We start from the raw sequence: 22,769 nt of genomic DNA on the forward strand, positions 1-22,769 counted from the left end.
GCACACGAAGATAAGAAAAGATCTGTCACTTTGACCATTTTGAAGGGACTCTTGACCCGAAGCCCAATCGACTGCGAAAAGTCCTGATTCCATCATCGCCGACTTCATTATAATAAATTTAGTGAGGACCAATAACGAGACCCTCTCTGAATGCACACGTAACAAGCGTGTTGCCTTAAGCCGGCTTAAGATGGAATGATAAGAGCGGTAAGCTGATTCCGCTTAAGCGATTTCTTGTAAATACATGAGCGTCTTCGTATATAACAGTATTGGAGATTTTCACGTGTGCTTGATTTTATCTGGAGTCACTTGTTTTTTACTTTTTGAAGAGGAGATGAATCGAGGAAGGGGGAGAAGAAGCAATCGTGCGTTAGTGTAATTTCGAAGAAATTTCTCCCGGATAAATCCGGTGATCTACGATCTCTAATTATCCCATTACCATAACTTTCTTGGTGCTCCGCTGCGTTACCGAAAATTAGAAATTCAAAGCGTTGTGTCATCCCAAGTCTCTACTTCTCTAATATGGCGCTCGTCCTGTCATATTTGTTTTTTTTAGTAATGATCCTAATAGATTCCAACTTTGCGTGGGTCGCTTTTTGTCGTAAAAGTCTGCACCTATCAGCTATATTAGCCACTATATTATGAAGAGCCCAACATCTTTGTCGACCATTCTCATCGGGAGAAACTCCATACAAATCACGGATTTATGGTAATTGTCATCGTCATCGTATCCATCAATTATGCAATCAAGCCCAAAAGACAACATCAGCTCTCCTCGTCGCGTCTTAACGAAGTAATTTATTTTGTTGAACCGCGAACAAAAATTCGAATCGGACAAATTTCTTATAATTCAGGCGACTTTATGACTTCACCGACCCAAACGGAAAGCAAACAAATAAATATCGTTAATATAAACATTTGCGCAATTTTATCTACATAGTACATAAATTTCGTTAATAACAAACAACTAACTAAATAATAAAAATTCCGTGAATCGAAAGCGTGTGGGTCAGGTAGGTACGCGTTGCAAAATTCCGCTTTTTCCCGAAAAAATCTAATCTTGTTAGATATTCAGATGGGCCGCATGCTGGGCCCCACACTTGCTCAGACCAGTTTGTTTTAATTTTTTATCGCTTATTAAGGACGAAAATAATGGGTTTATGCGCGGAATGGGAGGTTAGGCCGCCCATAATGGGCCCACTTTCTAATTAGGGTGCTTAATTGGGCATAATTTATTCCCATTCCGATTCTTTCCCGTTCGATTTAATTCCAGCGAATCGGTGTTGCCGTTATTGAAAGTTTATTAAAATCACTTGCGTAGCTATTTAAATTGTTTACAATTACCGCTCCTAGTTTGGATGAAGTGTTTTATTAACAATAAACATTGTACGAGAGAAAGCAGGTCTTTAGGTAGGTATTTAAGTGTTTATTTGATTGCAAATCGGCACCTTTTAGAACTGTTGAATTGAAATGGAATTTTACAATTGAAATCTGACACTGCTTGTGGGGATTGGTCCTGGAGCAGAATTCTTCTCAGATATTCTTTGCGTTCAATTGTTCAAAGTGTTAAAAAGTTTTCAAAAATTCAGAAAAAGTGGATACGAGTATGAAGCAAGCAATTAAAAAAAACAACCAAGTAGGTACATATCTTCAAATTTAATACTTCTTCTGTGGATGCTATCCTGAAGCAGATTTATTCCTAGATCCTTGCAAGGTTTTGTTCTTTGCGTTCAATTTGTACTTGTCAATTTTATTGGCCGAAGAAATTTTTAAGGGGATTTGAACAAAACGATTTTTTCTAATACCTAGATCATAGAATTTTTGGAAATCTTTTCTTCCGTTGGGAATTTCCATTTTTACTAAGTTATTTGCAAGTTTTTTCTTTCTTTTTTAATACTTCATTCACTTGAGATTTTCCCACTTTAAAATTTTTTACCGTCTTACGCGAACTTATAAGCTTTTAATTTCAATTTTTCCTTCAAACTGAAAAATCGTCTTTTTACCGAGGACGGAGCCATCGTTTTGCTTTGAAATTGTGTCTCTAATTATAATTTTTACACAAATCTGAAAATACCTCTATCTACCTACGTGCCACCCGGTGTCACCCCTTTAGGGATTATTATCAAACAAAATATTTCCATTATATTATTTCTTGGAACCGTAAAACCACCTGCTAATTAACAACATTAACCCTTTAAACCCTAACTTTGATTTGGGTTCTGAAAATGGAAAATGTGTCCTTTATTGGGAGGTAGAAATTATGTTGAAGGAGAAAGTTTTATTATCCGCAACCGTATATCGAAGAGTCCGTTATTGAGAGGTTTAAATATGCAGTTTTCTATTTATTTTGGTTCTGAGCAACACAAATGTCCGTTATTTAGAGGTGCCCATTAATCAGAGGTGTCCGTTAACGGAGGTTTCACTGTAGTTTTTTTTTAACTATAGAGTTTCAACTTGAACTACTTACATATTTTCAAAAATTATGATATGTTTCGTAGTTGGCTGTGATTTGTGGTATACCTACCCAACTACGTATAGATTTGCCGCCTCTTCTGGATTTGGAAATTTGACATTTGACAGCTTACACTTGTTACTTTGCAGTTTTCGTTGTTTATTATTTTTCAAATACATGTATGTAAGTATGCAAGTTTATTGAAGTATTTTGAGTTAAATATAGGAAGCAAAAGAGTCTTTTTCAAGATTATCATTACTTACTGCAATAAATTGTAAATATTTTGTTTACACATCAACATAAACACTTTCTTATTTTAGCAACAAGAAAAATGGCTTAGGTATTCCCTAAAACAGGATACGTTTATTGTAATATGTTATTATAAAATAGAGAACCTATTCAACAATGACGAGTATTCAGTGTTGTCCTTTGTGCTGTTGTACCTATATTTTTTGGTCACTTTTCAAAGAAATTTTAGTCAATTGAATAGACGAAATTTGTTGCGGGGTTTGAATTTAATTTTTATTTTTGAGGATTTTTTTACTTTAGGTAAATTACGTTGTCTTAAAAACCATTATTATTATGCAACCAAAAAATCACCTCAATTTGCCTTTATGTTTATATTTTTTATAGTACAGTTAAGTACCTGTATTGTCAGTGGCAAATTTCACTGCCAACTACGATGTAACAAACATTTTTAATAACCCTGTATAAAAAAACTTTATACACATTTTTTTGGAAACAATGTTTTTTAAAATGGTTGTTCTACTATCTTAATATCATAAGATCTACTTAACTACATAATTGATTTCATTTTTAAAATTATATTTGAACCCTCGGAACAAGGAAAGAATCAATAGCTAATTTACAAAATACCACCATTCTCCTAATTTACAATATATTTTTTTCATTTTAGTAGGTACCAATTACAGAATATATGTACCCATCTGTACCACCCTGTAGATACACTTAGATACACCGATTAAGAAATTTGTTAGTTTCTGTTTTTGAGATGACCAGAACTGTTGAAATCCTGCGAAACATTTGGGAACTTCTTTTTCCTAGAATTTATTTAATCGCATAACAAGTTTGATTATAATTTTATTTGTTTCAAAAACTTCTATATCAAAACATTAATAAAGTTTTACACAGAAGACCAACACCAAGAAGTTTCACAGTTTAAAAAAATCTCCAAGAAGGATAAAATGTCATATTTTGGAGTAGAATACTTCTTACACTTCAAACCTGATGCTGTTTGTGAGGATGGTCTTTTGAAGCAGGTTTCTCTCCAGATTATCGGAAAGTTTTGTTATTTGCGTTCAGTTTGTCTCGATTTTAACAGTGGCGGCGGCTGAAATTTTTTCGTAAGGAGGTTTTGCAGGGAAGGTGGCGGTTGTGGCTCAAACGTGATGATTCACACCACAATCTCCTTACATTAAAGGAAACTCTTCTTTCCTCCGACTGGCTATTTAGAAACCACGTGGCAAAAATCGGTGCGCAGAACCAAAACTGGAGTGGATAGCGACAGCGCTTGAGCAAAGTAATGTTTAAGTTTTATCTATCGAATTCCGTCGCTTTATGATTTTCACGTGAATGCAAAATGAAGTAATTAAAAAAATTAATTAAATAGGAGGTCCTAAAACTTTTTTTAAGGAGAGTAGAGGAAATGATCCAATTGTAGAACTTTTAATATGGACTAGAATGTCATTTTTAGAGTATACTCGTATCTGTGTTCCAAAAGAAAAAACTAGAGTCTGACTCGACTTCTTCATTACAAGCTATGGAATAAAATTTCATCGTCAGCAGAAATAAATTATTAAAAAATCGAATTGTTACATATTTTTATTTGAATTTTTATTCTGTTTTTCCATAATAGGATCATCTCCTCTACTACTTAGATGTTAGATTTCTTTAAACTGTGAATGCTACGTTTTTTTTCTTATACATCTTGTAATATTTAAGTACAACAGTCTGAGGGTAAAGTCAAATAATTTAAAAAATTTACAGACCTTTGTCAACAATGTGTAGAAATAGTAAAAGTAAAATAATGATTATCGTTTTTTTTTCTTCTTATTTTGTTATTATTTGGGTTTTAAGTAATTTATAGGAGATCCTAAATTGCCATTGTGTGGTCAATGAGGACTAATTTTAATTAAATTTTCGAGAAAAACACAGTCCACTCCGATTCTGCGGATGGAAGTAAAATCGAGAAGTGATCTGGTTTTTGTTGACAACTTTCGCTCGTCGTCGGAACGGTTTTGACAATTGTTGTAGGATAATTTGATCAAAACATCCTGAAAATAAATCGGGAAGAAGAATAAAAAAATCAACAAGTTTGGTGAAATGTCATCGCGTACCACCTCCTGGTGCGATTGGCGCAGTACGCACCAACGGCAGCTCCCAATGAGGGTCATTGTTCGCGGGAACCAATAGCAGGGGTTCTGATTCGAGCCAATGGGAGCGTCTCTCGGTCCGCCTTCCCTTGGAACCCCAAGCATGGCCTACTGCGCGTCCAGAGTCAGTCCAGCTGTGAACACCGGGTGTACAAGTCGTCCTGCAGAGCGGTGTCTTCATTCCTGAGAGAGCGTTGCGTAGTGTTACCATGTGTTTTGTGTGTTTTTGACTAGTTAGACTGTTTCGGCGACAATGATAAACGCGTTCATGGACGCCGGCCACCACCACCACCTGGCCTCGTACGGGATAAAGATGAGCCCGGGGCACAACAGCGGCGGCGCCACGATCCCGTCGCCGCACCAGAACCCGGCGGCGGCGATGACGGCGCCCGAGGTGGGCCCGCAGAACCACCACTTCCAGACGAACTACGGCCACATGGGCCACCTGAACCACGCCGGGTACGCCGCGCGCGACTTCCTCCTCCGACGCGAGCACGAGTTCCCGACGGCGCAGACGGCGCCCAGCGAGCCGGTGCTCTTCCACCACCACGGCGACGTCTCCCACCAGCACCACCTGGCGCCGCACCACCAGATGCTCTACTCCCGCACCGACCCCCACGCCTACCACCAACCCAACCACCACCAGTACCTCAACCACATGGCCATGCCGCACCACCCGACCAACGTGCACGGCGCCTTCTTCAGGTACATGCGCCAGCCCATCAAGCAGGAGATGCAGTGCCTCTGGGTGGACCAGGAGCAGCCGCCCCCCAGGAAGATCTGCGGCAAGCACTTCCACAACATGCACGAGATCGTCACGCACCTCACCATGGAGCACGTCGGGGGGCCGGAGTGCACCACGCACGCCTGCTTCTGGCAGAACTGCTCCAGGAACGGACGCCCCTTCAAGGCCAAGTACAAGCTGGTCAACCACATCAGGGTGCACACGGGGGAGAAGCCCTTCCCGTGCCCCTTTCCCAACTGCGGCAAGGTCTTCGCCAGGAGCGAGAATCTCAAGATTCACAAAAGGACGCACACAGGTAAGGGCCCGGGACACTAAATTCGCCACGGGGGCACCCACAATGGACACTGGCGAGCTTCGACCGCCTTCTGGGAAACGAGCTTTTGTGTTTGTTTCCACGGTCAGGACGAGGACACCCTGACCGCTCTCTTAATCTCAAATTAACTCTCGCTTGCGTAACCACTGGAAAAGACTCAAATCGAGACTGTCGCCTCCTGAATTATTGAGGATCAGCGTCAGCGAGACGATTATGACCAAATTCGTTAGGCGTAATCTTTAGGTTTATTAGCTTTTCATTTGTGACCTTGACGGGTTTACTACCTCCTTTTCAACCAAACGAGCTTCTTCGGTTTCGGAAAAAAATTGCAACCTCGCCACATAATTAACACAATCGCACCAAATCCAACAAACATCTTCATCTAACACGGCCATTGTTTTTGCCTCTTGTACAATCTGCATTGTTTTTAAAATTGCTTTCTTTCTCTCCCAATCCGAGTTGTTACCACCGACGACACAATTGCAAAATATCTACCTGCTCTAATTTAATTTATTGATTTTTTAATAACGTCCTCCACTTTATCTTGTCCAACTTAGGCGCAATTTAGTTCTGTCCACTTGGTGGACTTACACCGTCCCGTCGGATAGGTGAAAACGCGCAACGACGGCAACGAACACATTTCATTGGTTATAATTTACAACGAACAATCTTGCCCAAGTGTTAACTCTTGTTATCTGTCAACTATCTTGATTAATTTAATTTGAAATGATTGTGCCTTCACACAATTTTTTGCATCTTTTGTTCCGCTATTCAAAATATCTCTAATCGGAATGGCTTCACCATGCGGAGGTGACATCGAAAGCACCCAGATTAATTCCGTTTTGGAAAATAATAAAGCATGGTGGTTTGAAGAAGGACAAAAAAGTTGGCGAATTTTAAAAAGTGCAAGTTGTAGATTTTTTTATCTAGAAGAAGAAGATGCTTTATTTGCCCTACGGGCTTTCGGATTTCTTTACCCAAGCATAAGAAGTTGTGGTTTCACTTTAATTGATGGTATTGACGAATTAAATTAGTAAACAAGACAAATTATTTATTGCATGTTGCACCCACCTTCGTTAAGGTCGTGCAGTCTAATCTAATCTAATTAATTTGTGAACTCGAGCACACCTTCTGACCGAAATAGAAGTATTAGTGCATTTTACTGGGTTAGTATCTACTAATTGAAATTAATTTGCTTAATTAAACTAAACCACATAATTAAAACACATTACATTTTTTCCTACCTAACTTCTAGATTTTATACTTTTTGTGTCAGTAAGTTATTAATTACACAACAATCATTTAGCAATTTTACAGTTAAAGAAATATAACCAAAATTTATGTAATTTAAACCTGATCTAATAAAAGAAGAAACTTTCTGCGGAAATGAATTTCAAATATCAATTAGCTAAGTTAATTTAGAATCATTCATCAGTTTATAAACCATTTTTTTTAAATTAATTAAACGAATAATTTGATTTTAGAATGTTTGAGAAAAACTTGTTAAAGCTGTTTCATCAATAACGTTAAGTTTACAAAAGGCGCAACAGAATGTTTAAGCTGAAAACTTAATTGAATTCAATAAAATTTTCAAGATTCAAGTCTACATTTCAAAATTTATCGTGGAGAAATGATGAAATGAGGGATCATAATAATTTTGTTGCTCAACAAGCTACATTCTGATTACAAGACAATATCGAATTAACTAAAATGGTAATTTATACACCGAGTGTATAAAGTAGTAGTTTTTTCACCACGAGCCGTAGGCGAGTGAAATTTGACGTTTCTGAAGGTCAGACAATTTCAATTGTTTTCAATGTGCTTTAATGAATCGGCTGTTTCGGTGCATGTATTTGCGTAACGCCACTGAGAAATGATGACACGCTACTGCACTTTTGTCAACGCTTTTTGCTTTTTTGTATAGTGCAGTTCTTCTAACAGCTCCAGAAAAATAATATTGCCAACATGGGTGATGGAAAAGGGGTAGAATATTTTCGGAAATGTATTCTATAGGGTGACGCTCCCCAAAAATTTGAGATTTTGTCTGGACACAAATCGTCAACCGTTTTGGGTTTTTTGAGAACCTTCGGGTATTAGTTCCGCTTTAAGTAAAGGGGCGGTTCCGCAGTTCAGCTCAGATGACAGTTACAATGTCCTTTACAATTCAGTAAATAACACAGGACGACATAAATCTAGCTTTTGCTTTACTGTAGCTGTTTTGTGGAAACTGTCAAATATCATTATTTAGTACTAGGTATTTATGTAAATTTTTTTGCCTAACGAGTACTGCTTTCAATAAATGAAGTAGCATCAATTTTAAAAGAACCATCAAAAATTTCACGGAATTGAAGGTATAAATATCTTTTACTAACTTTTGTCTTGGTTAATCTTTTTGAAAGAAAGTGGGAATGGTCTAAAAGGACTGACCTGAGGTTAATCCATGGTCAAACAATTTTGTATATCCAAATTTAGAAGACCCCGAAAAAATATTGTTGCTTCTACTTCATATTTTTTTAAAACAATTTACAAACACTTTAAACAAACATTTTCCAAAATTTATCTGAAGCATTAGAAAAAAATAGTAGTTTATTTAACGAGTTCGTGTGTAAATTGGACTTTTTTGGTATGAATGGGTCACGAGTGCCAAAAAGAGCCCAATTTACACACGAACGAGTTGAATACAACGTTTTTTTTGTTTGACGAGCCCCTTGAAGGCTCCAAATCGCTTAAAATCTTTCAAATAAGCTTGACATTCCTTTTGACAAGTTGTGACATTTATCAAAATCCGTTTACACAGGAGAAAATTATCAAATTCTGTTAATTCTGACAGTGTCAGAACAAAAAAATTATTTGTTGCGCCACTACATATTTACAACTTCAATATCAGACTGCGAATGCCTCTGAAGAAGTGTGGACAGCATTTATTATAGGTATATATATTTTCTTGGCAATAATAAACGTCTCGATTACCAAATGCTGATAGAAAAAATCTTAACCAAATTCCAGAACCTCGAATGTAACCTGAGTTCAAAAATTAATTTTTATTTTGACATTTGCACTTGTTTGTCCAAAAATTTTGTTGTTGTGAGCGAAGAGTAATGTGAAAAATATCAAAAAAATACAAAGATAAACCCAAAACTCCTGTGTTTCGTAAACAAAGCTGACATCATCAGGACTTTAACTAAATTGGAATTATCGAGGATCACAGATGAGTACCGTTAACACTCTTCCTGTGAAATTTTCATTGTACTGTACTTTTACCTGAGAGTGGTGAAAGGTAATTTGTTGTTGGTATTTTGTGGCTTAGCTCTAAGTGCAACTATTTAAGGGTAATTTAGCCGGCCCCACTAAGTCTGTTTGCAAACATCCCATCAGTTTCGGGGATTATCGCGTTATTTACGGCGCCCACAGAAAAATCCAGAGACCTCGATGGTCCGGGAGTCGATAAAATGAGCGACGTGCGAGCGGCAGCTGGGACAAATTTCCTTCATTTTTCACCTCTGCCTCGCCATCATTTTAATTAAGAAAAAGATCGTCCATCGACAAGACAAATTAATTCCGTTTCCATCGGCTAATCACGGTACCCGGGTTTAATAATTTCACAGGGAGCCATCATCGTCCACTCGTAAAAAACCCGGTGTAATTTTTCTAGTTGTTAAGCGGTAAATTAATTACGAAGAGGAATCATGGGCGTTTCTGATGGGCAGCAATATTTCAATGGGCGAAGTGGACGGCACGAAGGCGGACCTGATGATCGGCCGAAGGCCCTCGGTAGCGGTCCCATTAGCTGGGCCAGAACTCCTCTCCAAACACGCGCTTTGCATCTACCATCGTGGTAATTAGACCATCCATCACGCCGGCCACCATCTTGCGGGACGAGGGGATGAATCGTTATTGTTGCGAGATGTGGATGTTCGAGAGGGCACATGTGCACACCCTCGACAATGTGTTGAACGCCGTACGCGCACAGATTGGCCTCGAGGGCCCTCGAAGCGCCCCGAATCGCTAATCGCCTTTCGATTTTCGGGGCTGCCGGACGATTATTTACCAACGGTAATTTGCTCGACGATTTTCTCAACAAGCGACACATTCGATTTGGCCTTTTGATCGATCGCTCTTCTACGCAGTTGCGAACTCGTCCTTTGACAGGACTCTTGACCCCGGTGACAGAAATCATTACATGTGGTCGGATGCCTCCCGCGGCTACGCTCGCTTCTTCACCGACCGGGAATTTGTTACGATCTAGGTCTGAGGCTTTTCTAATCTTTCTCATATTTGACAGCTGCCATTTCGGCCCGAAATTATGACAACGCGCCGTCAAGCCAAAATGTATTCCACTCTAACTACGAACAAAAAATAATAACTTTTTTGAGTCACACTGTACAAAATTTCACTTCTTGAATTGCATTCCTTACGACTGCATTTTATACAAATTCGTTTCTGACATATTTTAAGCATTTTTTTTACTGTATAATTAGATGAATAACTCTGCACTATGCTAATTGTAACACCCTGTATAAAAATACAGGGTGTCCTCGAAATGCATGTCAAAAAAAAATCGGTAGTTGATGACTATGAATAGAAGTTAAATACAAAATTTTTTTCTTGTAAGTCATTTTGTTTTTGAGATATGAAGTATTGAAAATTTGCTCGAAATTTCCAATATCTTCTTTCTCTTTTTCTCAATTACTTCAACTCAGTAGCGTACCTACTGGAAATTTCGAGCAAATTTTCAATGCTTTATATCTTAAAAACAAAAAGACTTACTAGAAAAAAAAATGTATTTGACTTCTATTCATCGTCACCAACTACCGATCTTTTTTTGGAAATGCATTTCGAGGACACCATGTATAGATTGTGAGCTCTTCATTTTTTTTTTAATGTTATCTATGCAGTAGATTTTTTTTTTAAGTAGATACATCAGGAATTTTAAATATGACAAATCTTTTTAATGAAGTATTTATTTTTCTCTGTGCACAGAAATATTTCCTTTTTATTTCTACGAATGAATTTCTGGGAACGAATTCCAAACACTTTCTCTGGGTTTAAAATCGGCATTTCTTGCTGGCCACTTTGTACCTACAATTCGTGAAAATCAATTTCGTGGTACTTCACTACCACCTACTGTTAAAGGTTGACGTGCCATAAAACTTATTTAGTCTCCAAATTGTGGGTTTTTTGGAACTAGGAGCGCAAATCTGTTGTAGTTAGAATTCCATAAATCTCGATTTAGCAGTCATTTCTTCACAATCTCGGCAACATCACTTTGCAACCCTCGAAACGTTTGATATTTCTCGATATCGAATTGAACAAATTGAATCGCGAGCGCAAGATAAACTTTGCAAGTTACGAGTTCTGCCTCGAACGAAATTGTATCTTCTGCTGTATGTTATGAGAGGGTTGGTTACCTCTTCGCGAGGGGTTGTCCGGCCCGAGCCCATATCGTGACAGCCCCATCGGAAGTTCGCGTTTCAGTCGACAAAATGGACTCCAATCCAGCCCGCGAGCCGCCCCTCGCGTCCCGAAATAATTGATTTGGCGGAGGAATCGTATCGAGGCGTTTAAAAGAGCGCGTTTTGCGATTTTCGCGTCCGCCTCGTGCGCCCTTTAACCCGCGTCTCGAGTTAAAGGGGATGATTTAAGCGATGCGGCCCATCTATCTCATTACCGATCGCAATAAACAACCCAACAAACGGTTGGCAGCAATTAAGGCCGAGTAAAACGCGATGAAGACAAATGAATCAAGATCGAATTAGAAGGGTGAACCGGGGCGATATAGGGTTTGTTTCCCTTTAGGAACGACCCCCTAAGCGCATCGATCGTTTCACATGTCTCCTGCACCGGGCAAAATGGCGGATGCGATTGTGTCGACCGGGACGCTTACGTCACGACGCTTTCTGCGAAGTCGAAACGGAGCTTTTTTCGACGTTGTTGCAGCTTTCGATCGGTGCGTCTTTGGCTGCTCGACTGGAAAATGGATGTCGTAATGAGAGAGTGCCAATGTGGCAGCACCGGGACGGACAAAGGTGCCGAGCCCACAATAACGAGACGAATGCGCTCCGAAGAGGCTTTGTACGACGGTCGTTACAGGATTGTTAGGACGATTCCGAATTCAAGGTTGTGGGCAGTGCTTGACGAATCGGCCGACGTCAATATTTCAGATTCTTGTTGACTTTTCGAGCGGGGCCGTCGAGGTCGAGACAAAGGCTTTGATGGGAGCTTTCCGAAAGAGCTGCACTGACGAGATCATTTTCGTGTCGGACCCGATGAAAAATTGTTGGCTTCGCGAGGTTTGCCGAAATATTTTAACGACACGTTCGACCGTGACGGACTCAAATCGGGTCGCGGATAGACTCGTACCATTATTAAATCAAAAGTGGGTCAGGTCCAGAGAGAGTTGTGTGATGAGAGTAAATTCTTCTTTATTCAATTGCTATGTTCAATAATACATTATATACGTAGTGACAGAATCCGACAGATCAAAATTACATTTATACAGGGTGTCTCAAAATTCGCGAATTCCGAATTCAGAGCGTGGTAGGGAAGGACCCAGTGGAGCTCGAAAAATACTTAGAAAACAAAAAATTCGCTCTTCTTGAAGAAGATATAAGCACTTTAAATTTGTTCAATACATAGCAGTCTTATTATCCAGAGTGACAAAATACTATTCTAGCTACGTTGCCGTTCCATTTTTAAGAAAAATTACAAAAATTTAAGATTTTTTACTCTAAAGCAAAGCTATTCTTCAAAAAATTGTTTTACGTTATTATTTCCCACAATCATTTACAGTATCTACACCATAAATAACAATAAACACTGAACTTTTCAGCCTGTATTTGTAGAAAACGCACTTCAAAGAGTGCACCTTTTTTTTTTAATTTCCATAGCTATTTTGACTACTGAAGTGATCCCCTACAACGCTCTGAATTCGGAATTCGCGAATTTTGAGACACTCTGTATGTGGCATCCACAGTTTAAAATTTCTTACATCTAAGTAGTAGAAGCGATGATCCTATTGGAGAATAAGAGAATAAAAATTCAAATAAAAATATATGACAATTCAGCCTTTCAGATTTTGGTATTTTCTTTTGGAACACTATATTAGGAATTCAAAAAAAAGAAAAGCAAGTTTTTTGAATATGAGGGAGAGGATGCAACCAACAACAACCACAGAAGATAATTTCCGTATAAATTATTTATCAAAAATAATCGACACCGCGATTATATCTTGAAATACATACAGTGTGGAATAAAATGATTTACATCTAGTTACCTTTGGAATTTTTGTACATGTAAATTTGCCTGTACCGCTCTACTTTTTTTTTTGAAGTGCCGAAATATTAGTTCTGTCAATAAATGTCATCAATCGAATTGACAATTGTTACAATTTACTAAATTGAATTAACAAACGTTAGTGGACACTTTCAACACTAGCTGTGACTTGCTTTTGTTAGCTCCTTTTTAATTTCAATCTCTACTTTGCATTCATATCATCCCTTCGCAATAAATCACATTTGGAATTTTGGAATATTTTGAGGTTAGGCTTTCTTTTTTTTGTAGAGCGGCATTTCGTATTTTTACAAGGGTAATGCAAAGGTAACTAGATGTATGTAAATCATTTTATTCCACACTGTATAAGTACACATGACAAACATGTGTACTTGGGTTTTTTGTATCGGGTGACTTAATGATTGAAATTATTTTTGTTTGGTTGGCAACACATTTACAATTTCATGTTGGTACACTTGACTATCAAATTCAAATATGACAGTTCAAAAGTCAAAATGATCATGATTTATTAATTTACAAAAATCTTAACGTAAAAGTGGATCAACAGACAACTCTTTGAGAAATGACTAGTTTTCAACATTGACGAGAACATCCACTGGATACATGGATGCAATATTTTGATTAATCTAATGCATAGTAGAATTCAACAAGACGAATATATTTGGCAGCTCCAACAGGAGAGCCACAAAAGTGCAAAATCATGAAATCCGGTTTCATCGATTTTCATCTCTTCCATAAAATATAAAATACCTCAATAAAAAATACACTTGTCATATTTCTTTACCAAAACTAATACATATTTAAAAATGAATTAATGTTTTATGAAAAATGTATTATTTTAAACTTGTCAGTTTTCTGTTGGAGCTGCAAACATTTGTTAAACAAATGCCTTTGAACTGCATCAAAGCGACCGAGAGAGTGGGAAGATTGAACACGAGTAAGCAGGAGAGAGAGAAAGAGCGTGAGTGAGAACAAAAAGATATTCGGATTTGGTTGTTTCTTCTAGGAATTTCCCGACTTTTAAGAATATTATTAATAGCATGTTTTCCGCTAAACCCAATTAAAGATGAATACATTGACATGATCTCAAAATCGGAAACACGATAAAAGAGTAAAAGACATGATTATTGTTGAAATATTAATCAAAGCCTATGAAGTAATCTACGAGTCAGCTTTGATTCTGTATGGTCAAATCGGTAATTCATTTATACTGGAAAAAACTTGCAACATTTTCAATTAGAAAACCTCCAAGTTATCATTTTTCAAAAAAGTGTTTCTTAATTGTAATTAAACTTTCTATTATTACGAGTAAAATACCTATTAAGCTAGTCTTAACGGTTAAAATGTCAAGCGCAATGAGGATGTGCTTGTAAGCCGATTTTACCTTAAACAACTTATAATAAGTTGTTTCCTGCTAAATACAGTAAAAAATTAATCAGTGGTGAATTTTCAAAAATCTATTTAATAACTCAAGTTAACTGCTTACATGCTCATAATTATCAATTACATTTTCTACAAGCGATAAGGTAATCGCTGCAATTTTTCAAATCTGATAGATTAATTGAAAACATTTTTCTTACAAGTTTGAGATGAGTAAGAAGAGAACAGAAAATTTTAAATAAACTTGTATCGCCATGTGTGCAGGTCAACTAAAATTACCTAATAATAAGGCTCACCAAGTACTCATTACCGAAAGAGGGCTAAGAACGAGATCAATGCCCTAAAACTACAAACAATTAATTTTAGGTTATGCGAGCTGGAAAAGAATTAATTAACGGTGTTAGTTGTGTATAATTAAAAGTAATAAAGGAGATCTGTATATGTCATTGCCACGAAACACACCAGAACTGAATTCAAGTGAGTACATTGTGTACCGTAAATAAGTGTCTTTCTCATGGTAAATTTAAATAAAAAGCAAATATATTTTGAAGCGTGTGAATGCAGTTAACAGTGTGATAAAAATATACTGAAAATGATCATGGTTTTTACTTCATCAAGTGTGATCTAAATCAATTCGTTTAACTGGAGTTGTACAAATTACTGTTGTTGAGAACCGGTAAACCAGATGTCCATTTGCCATATCCTCTAAGTACAACAGAACTGAGTTCAATTGAATACACATAGGTATATTGTAATCTGGTGGTTTTTCTTGCCATTGTAAAATAAAAACCAACTAAAGTTAGTGACGCTTAATTACAAGGCAGATGTGCGCCAAGTACACCAGAGCCGAACCCAATCGAATAATAATAGACATATAATATGTTACGAACTTGTTATGACAGTTTTTTTCTTGTATTAAATAAATAAAAAGTAATGGTTTTTGAATTGTGTGAAGCTTCACACAATTTGCTGTTGATAAATTGGTCTTGTCGAATCGAAATTCCATTTTAATTTACTAGATCAGTCTGAAGATTAAAGAAAATCATGTTTTGATTTAAATTAGCTAGAAAAGTACCTCATTTGTGGCATAATTAATAATAAACTCCTCATATCCTCCAAACACACAGGAACTAAACTCAGTTGAATACACTTGTATTGAATTATGAAGTGAAAAATGATTTCTTTCTACTCCTGTAACTAGCAGATTAGTTACATATTCGTTTACATTTAAGTAATCTCATTCGTTACCCACTGTCGTGAGTACGAGTTGTGAGTGTTGTGACCAATCGCAAAATTGCATTGGCAAATCATCTCATACAAAGCAACACTCATGCGTCATGATTATTTTGAAATTAGAGGTTCTGTGTACGTTTTACAAAAGAAGTAATAAATTAACGCAGCCAGTGAAAACGATGAAAGTTGTACGCGGTAGTGCTCGCGCGTAATGGCGTGGGTACTAACCGTCGTTACACCCTGATTGAGTAATATACTATTTATCTCGAATTTTATCGGGACAAATTTGGTGTGGCTGGAAAGAAAGCAAGTGTTGTTTTTTTGTCTGCAAGGCAAGAAGATCTATTTTGTTCGCGGCCGTCAGAGACTTAATTTGTACTCGCTGCAATTAAAGAATCTAATTTAAAGGAGATTTGTTCGATGCCGTCGTTTAAACCAGTCGAAATGGCGGTCCATTATTAAACTTATTATCCTCGCGGTCGTCTTTTTCTGTTTAACTTCGCTCGTCCGCTAAAACAGATGTTGTAAACCGATATAGCGTATCCATTGTACGTTGCAATAATATTAGTCTAATCTCAGTCGACTGACAGCTGCCACTCGAAGACAGATCGACATAATCACTTTCTTTAATTGGTCGAAAATCGAACCGGCGACTCCTCCAAACCAAAATAAAACTCACCGGCGTAAAACCCAACACCCGACAAACTCGCACATCCTTCAAAATGGGTAAGTGCACTAAGCCAGGATAATCTAGTGTGCTCGGCCACCATTCAGAAGCCCAGGTAAATATTTGTGAGTAGGCCGCGCTTTCGAGTGCGTTTTGTTCGACAACAAGCGAACGTCGGCAAACAGCCGCAGCCAACTACGTGTAATCTGAATAATGCTCTCATTATGTGTGAGTTTCGTGGCGGAAATAAAAATCTATTCAAATGTGGCGTTTTCGGAGGGGTGCCGTGGGGCCGCTCTCCAGACGAAAATAATGCGGTTTTAAATGGAAACGGCGAGATGTTCGACGACTCGTCCTCCGGCTTTGTAACGGGTGACGCGATTTTTTCGTGTACCGGGTGTTTGTTTAAAGCCGAGACGGACAGATGGCCCCTGGGTTGTGGGGGCAACAAAGACGGAGGTGTCGGACGTCGGTAATAAATTGCCGAGAGGTACTGGGTACAGATTTGCGAATCGATTATGGCTCCTCCAGAACGGGAGGACGGGATGGCTGTGTAATGGGGTGCCGTGTCGAGTGTGGATTGCTCCGGGAAAACTGAATTACTTCATTTAGGGGTCGTAATTACTGTTTGTTAGGACTGTTGTATAAACATAGTTATTCATGCTTTATGCTCCGTTGATTTTATTAAGCGAGTACTATTTCATTACCACCCCACATTTTTACGAGACGGTGAGGCCGTAAAACGCACAAAATATCGATTCCGCCGGGAATAAATCTCGGGGATAAAATCGGGTGATTTTTAATTATTGGTGGGGGGCGTTTAACGGCCTGAAAAATCCACCGACCGATTAAATTCAACCTTTAATCGTTGGAAAATTCACCTGAATTTAAATTTTCGTTCTTTTTGAATTTCTTCGTCTTCGATCTTGAACTAGATTCTTAAATCTGAACGTTGACGTTGTCGAACACAAAATTATACAAAACCATATTGTTAAAAACACATTGAATTGTGCAATTAAGCTGATATGGATTTACAAAATTACGTGATTTTTGAGGCCACTCCTCCCATTAAGAAAAACTTCTATTGCTTCACGGTTTAATTTAATTTCAGATTTCTCAAGTTTTCTGATTAACACCGATAAATACGCAGAAACCAGAATATTTCAAAGTTGGAATTGTGTCATGCAAAATTACGACTGCTTGTATTTGTTCTAAAAAAAAACAACAAATCAATTCATTACAAACTTACACCATCGGGTGGGCTTAATGTGACGAGTAGTATTGTTGTTAGAAAAGGCCAATCAGGATAGAAATGTTGTTAGTAGTTTGACAAGTTGTCACAAAAATAATAGTACGTTATTCATCGATCGTGTAATTATGGGTATTACTCACGAGAATGATGTTTGTGGCAAGAGCTGTAGGCGTGAGTTCGTCCGAGTGGGTTGTAGCATTACACGCGAGTAAATACCTACGTTACTTTTTCTACGACGTGTAAATGTCGAATTAAGAATGTCATTTTATTCATACAGTTTTGTTTACAGATTTCGTAGTGTAGAATAAATTGTAGATTAACCAAAAACAATAGCAAAAAACAAAAATTAATTTTTTTTTGTTTTTCTTCCACTTTTCTTTAAATCTAAACTGTTATTTAGTTAGTAGTTTTTGCAATTTTTATTTTCAAATTTAGACATATCAAATATGCATGCTTTCCTCTTCTAAATATGCTTTAGGTGTTCTAGAACTGAGCAAATTGTCTTAATATTTATTCAATACATTAGCGCAAGTATTTTTCGGTTCTTTTCAAATATTTGCACATTTCTGCAATCTTTAGATTAAATAAATTTTGTGTCTAACGTTGATGCAGATTACTTACCTGCCTACATATGTAAATATACAAAGATTTTTAAATATTTTCCTTTTCTTGATCTATTTCAGTTTTAATTTATATTCTCAAACTAAAACTTCGGTCTCACACTTAACTAATGCAACACTTTTTCGTAGTGAAGTATTTTTTATATTTTACATTATTTCCAAATTGAGCCTGGTTAAATGAAATGAAAAAAAAATTGCAGAACTTTTAAAATTGCCATCAGGAACTCCAATAGGCTTTCTAAAAATTTTTAGAATAGAGGTATCGTGTGTTCCACAAAAAACTCACTCGCAGCAAGCCATGACAAAAGTGAAATATGTCTTAGTACCAGATGTGAAATGATCTACTCACGGCCTCCTAGATCCATAAGAGACTCGTCTCTTATCCGGCCTGCCGCATTCGTAGTTCTAGGCATTATTTTTGTTTTATAGGGTGCGCCACAATACGGGGCTTATGTGTTGTACTGGTTGCCTGCCTTGCAGGAAATTATTGTTTTATAGACGTGTTTTCAACAGTTTTAACGCACACATACCTACATCTGACACCTTTTCAAAATCTCAAATCAAAAAGATTTTTTATGAACGGTAAATTTAATTTCAACAATTTTCTTTTTTATATATTTTTTAATTTGTGAATGCAAGTTACAAAAATTTACAATGACAGGAAGTTCTAATTTTTAAATAAGTGTCTCACTCACATTTTACCATGAACAGGACAATGAATTAGTGTATTTCCCGAAAGATTGAGGCCAAGATATTCTTCAAAACAAAATTTATATTTTCCTTTGGAATGCTTGGTAGAATTTCTACTATTATTGAAATTATTGTAAATTGTATAGTTTGCGAACGAGAAATTGGAATTTTAGCTTCTTCACTTGCAATGGGTAGATTGTAAAGATTATAATAATGAAGATTTACGATAGTGCAAGTTTATCTACCTGCTAGTTACTAAAAAAGGAAGCCGAATATCGGCAAAATGCAGATTGTTTGTCCCTCCTGGAATGACTTGCTCATAGCCGTAAATCTTCATTATTATTTATAATGTTTAACCTTCCCAAAACCCATTGCAAGTGAAGAAGCTAAAATTCCAATTTCTCATTTCCAAACTATACTAGACCCACAAATTGATCATTGGGGTAACTTAGCCTTCCTGTATCTTAGTAATAAATTAATTCCAGTAAAGGGATTTTCTTTTTCGAATTTGAATCTTGTAAATGTGACAAGCAATAATCACATCCATGGACTGCCTCCGTTATTTTCATAATTAAGTAGCCACATAAAAAAGCTGTTGCCGCCGTCTCAATTTGAAAATTGGTTCTTGGCAAATAAGTAAAGGAAGACAATTTTTCTAGTTTTTCCAGAGAACTATCTTGCAAGGTGACTGAAATATTTACATTGGTCCTTAAATTTTAGAATCTTGGTAACATTTTACTACTTGCATATTCTGCGGCACTCATGATATTACCAGTATGATCTCTCAGTCCTATCTTCTATGCTGCATTTAAAGTGATATCATTGGGTAGATTATGATAAGAAATGTTAACTTTATGTCGTGAACTAATACAACATTTTTTCTTTGTTTGTGGCATGTTTTTAAAGTTTCGACTGCACTTAGTTTTTCAAATTGACAATTTATTATACAAAATGTCATTATTCATACGTATTTTTAGTTGCATATACTAATATATGGGTCACATTAAAGTCGCTAGATGGACATACTATACGGGGAATTTTCAAAAACAGACATTTATCGAATGCGACAGGCCGGATAAGAGACGAGTCTCTTATAAATCAAGGAGGCCGTGGATCTACTAAAGTAAATTTATAGGTTATCTGTCACAACTCACAATATGATGAAAATTTGTAAGTAACAAATGAACTACTTCCAATGATGCTAAAATCGACATGACCAGTCTATCTATCTCTATAGTCATGGCATACTGCGAGTGAGTTTTTATTGGAACACACGATATATTAATATTCATAAATTTCTGTTTATTTTTTACTAAAAATGGACACAGTTTCCATTTAAAAAATAATACTGTAAATAAAGTGAATCCTTTACGAAAGAAAACCTAACTAAGGAAGGTCAATAGCAGCAAAGCTTTTGAACGCAATATATTGTGGTATATTTTCATCTTTGCGACAACTAAAATTGATTTAAAACATTATTGGTGGCTTGAAAATAACAAGCGATCAAAAATGCGTGGTCAGGCCCTACTTTTCTGTGTCTTTTACAAACGTAAGTAGTTTTTTTAATTGGTACACTTTGACATTCGTTCTAGACACATAATATAATTTTGATATGATTTTATTCTAAATAAAATCATCAATATGAAACAAAAACCATCGTATTCGTCGGTTAGCTTTGAAAAATATAAGTGTTTTGTAAAGCAAATAAATCACACCTCTGTTTCTTTGTTGACCATACCACTTGACTTCATGTTTTTTTGAACGCCCTTTACCTATCATATTATTAATTACATACAATTCAATATTTTGTACTTATTATACAGTATCGGTAAATTAAAAACAAATAATAATACAAGAAATGGATGTCATGTTTTAATCTCCGTAGTATAAGTATTCCAGTTTTATTAAAACATAAATTACAGTTGTTTTAAGCTCACGCATTAATTTCAATGTTGAGCATATTAGTATAATTTACCTACGCAGAGGGTAATGAAAAAGAAATGAAAATACATCCGTAGAATGAAGAATTTATTTTTATTTTTAATTGAATACCTATCAGCTTTGTTTTTCTTCGAAATTCAAGTTTTACCTGAAACCGACAACCAAGCAATAATATTTAACAGGAAATTAGAATTAGATTTCTACGATTTCATTTAAAAATATTTTTTACACAGTTGGCCGTGGTTTGGAACTAGCTTGTCATTAGTTAACCTACATAACCTAAAATTAAACTTACAAACATGAACAAAACGTCAACTGCGCCTTAAACAGACCTTCAAAAATGCTCACGCTTCTCGGAGGGGATTAGTTTATGAACCTAGGTAAGGTCAACTCAGTGACACCCAAGGTTTTCAAACAACACAACTCCAAACATATCACAAGCTACAACGTTTCCAAATTTGTTTCATACAAATCAAAGAAAATTCAACGAATGAAATTAGATTTGGCAAATTATCCGCCAAAACCTGTATTTTTTGGCCACAATTCTTTCTAAGGGTCTTAAAATCAATAGTTATTCAAATTGATGGAAACATCTATTTTAACAGGATGGCACAGTTCCCCACAACATTCTTTTAGTGAAAACACACGTATTTGACATATTTAGTTCTGACGTTTTTTCCTCGTCCTTATCTGTCAAATAATAATTTCATGAAATTAAGGATGATATTTGGGTAAAACCGTCGTTGCATCTATCTTTATCTACTTATCTTAGAAAATGGTTTTGATGTGAGCCATCATTCGCAAGACCTGTGTTAGATTTTCGCTGTTGCACCGAATTTAAGCGCGCCACCCTGTACATCATCCGCTCGCCTATTGAGTCATGACGCCTTCGTACGTTAAAAAACCAGCAGAAATTCGTCTCGGTAAACCACGATCCCCTTTATTTATGTGCAGCCGTGCTAGTTGCACATTTCCTTTTGTGAAATCCTGCAACTTCTGCATTCCGACAATAAATCGCGAAATTTCACAATTAATGGACGCAGTTTCCGTGAAATATATCGATTATTTATGAGTTTCTTTTCACATTTAGCCTTTGAAGCAGTAATTTTCGAAAGTCGCATTCATCTGGCCGCGGAGTGGGCATCCGATTTTACGATCGTGGCACTAACCCAACAAAACACGACTCTTCCTTTTTTGTCGACGACATCAATCAAAAAGAATAAGACGAAAAAACGGCCCCGCACAAAAAACAACGCCCGGATAATAGTCCGAGCACGTAAAGCTCGTCGATGGACGAATTGTCGATGAAAAAATCTCACCGGAGAGCTTTACATTTGTAAGACGTCCGAACTTGTTCATTTTTCTTGCGATCGAAGCGGCGATAAAGAATGCCTCCTAAATGGTAAAGCGGTATTACGAAACTGTTTTTGTGGCACGCCACCTATCAGTCCGCAGCCGAATCAGACGAGATTTGATTGACGTTTCTCCAGTCGCCCGGACGAACACTCGACCGCTCCTCGAAACAAACGCGACACGACACGCTTGGTCCGCTCGAGTTGTCGCATTGTTTTCACAAAATATTGATTCACGATACCGTTAATTAAAATAATGGAAGAAACTGCAATTTGTCTGGCCGCATTGTGCTGTCACCCGTCAAAATGCTCAAATCCGGAGCGAAAAGCGTCTCCGCTTTGTCGTAAAACTGTCGCGGGACGGTTTTCGTTTCGTCCGGCAGGGGTCAGCTCGCGGGGCGACACCTGTCGGTCGCCGCCCCAAACAATTTGACTCCGTTT

General features: G+C 37.0%; 1 protein-coding gene across 1 annotated transcript in view; it reads left to right on the forward strand.

The window, feature by feature from the left end:
* Positions 1-4,708: 4,708 nt before the first annotated feature.
* LOC138131251 (zinc finger protein ZIC 4-like) overlaps positions 4,709-22,769 on the forward strand; it is a 33,061-nt gene continuing 15,000 nt past the window's right edge. The window contains exon 1 of the mRNA XM_069048147.1: positions 4,709-5,885. Coding sequence (XP_068904248.1) covers positions 5,099-5,885 — 787 coding nt within the window. The 5' untranslated portion in view covers positions 4,709-5,098. The remainder of the gene's footprint in view (positions 5,886-22,769) is intronic.

The sequence above is a fragment of the Tenebrio molitor genome, chromosome 5 (assembly GCF_963966145.1).
Source record: "Tenebrio molitor chromosome 5, icTenMoli1.1, whole genome shotgun sequence".
NCBI classification, from domain to species: domain Eukaryota; kingdom Metazoa; phylum Arthropoda; class Insecta; order Coleoptera; family Tenebrionidae; genus Tenebrio; species Tenebrio molitor.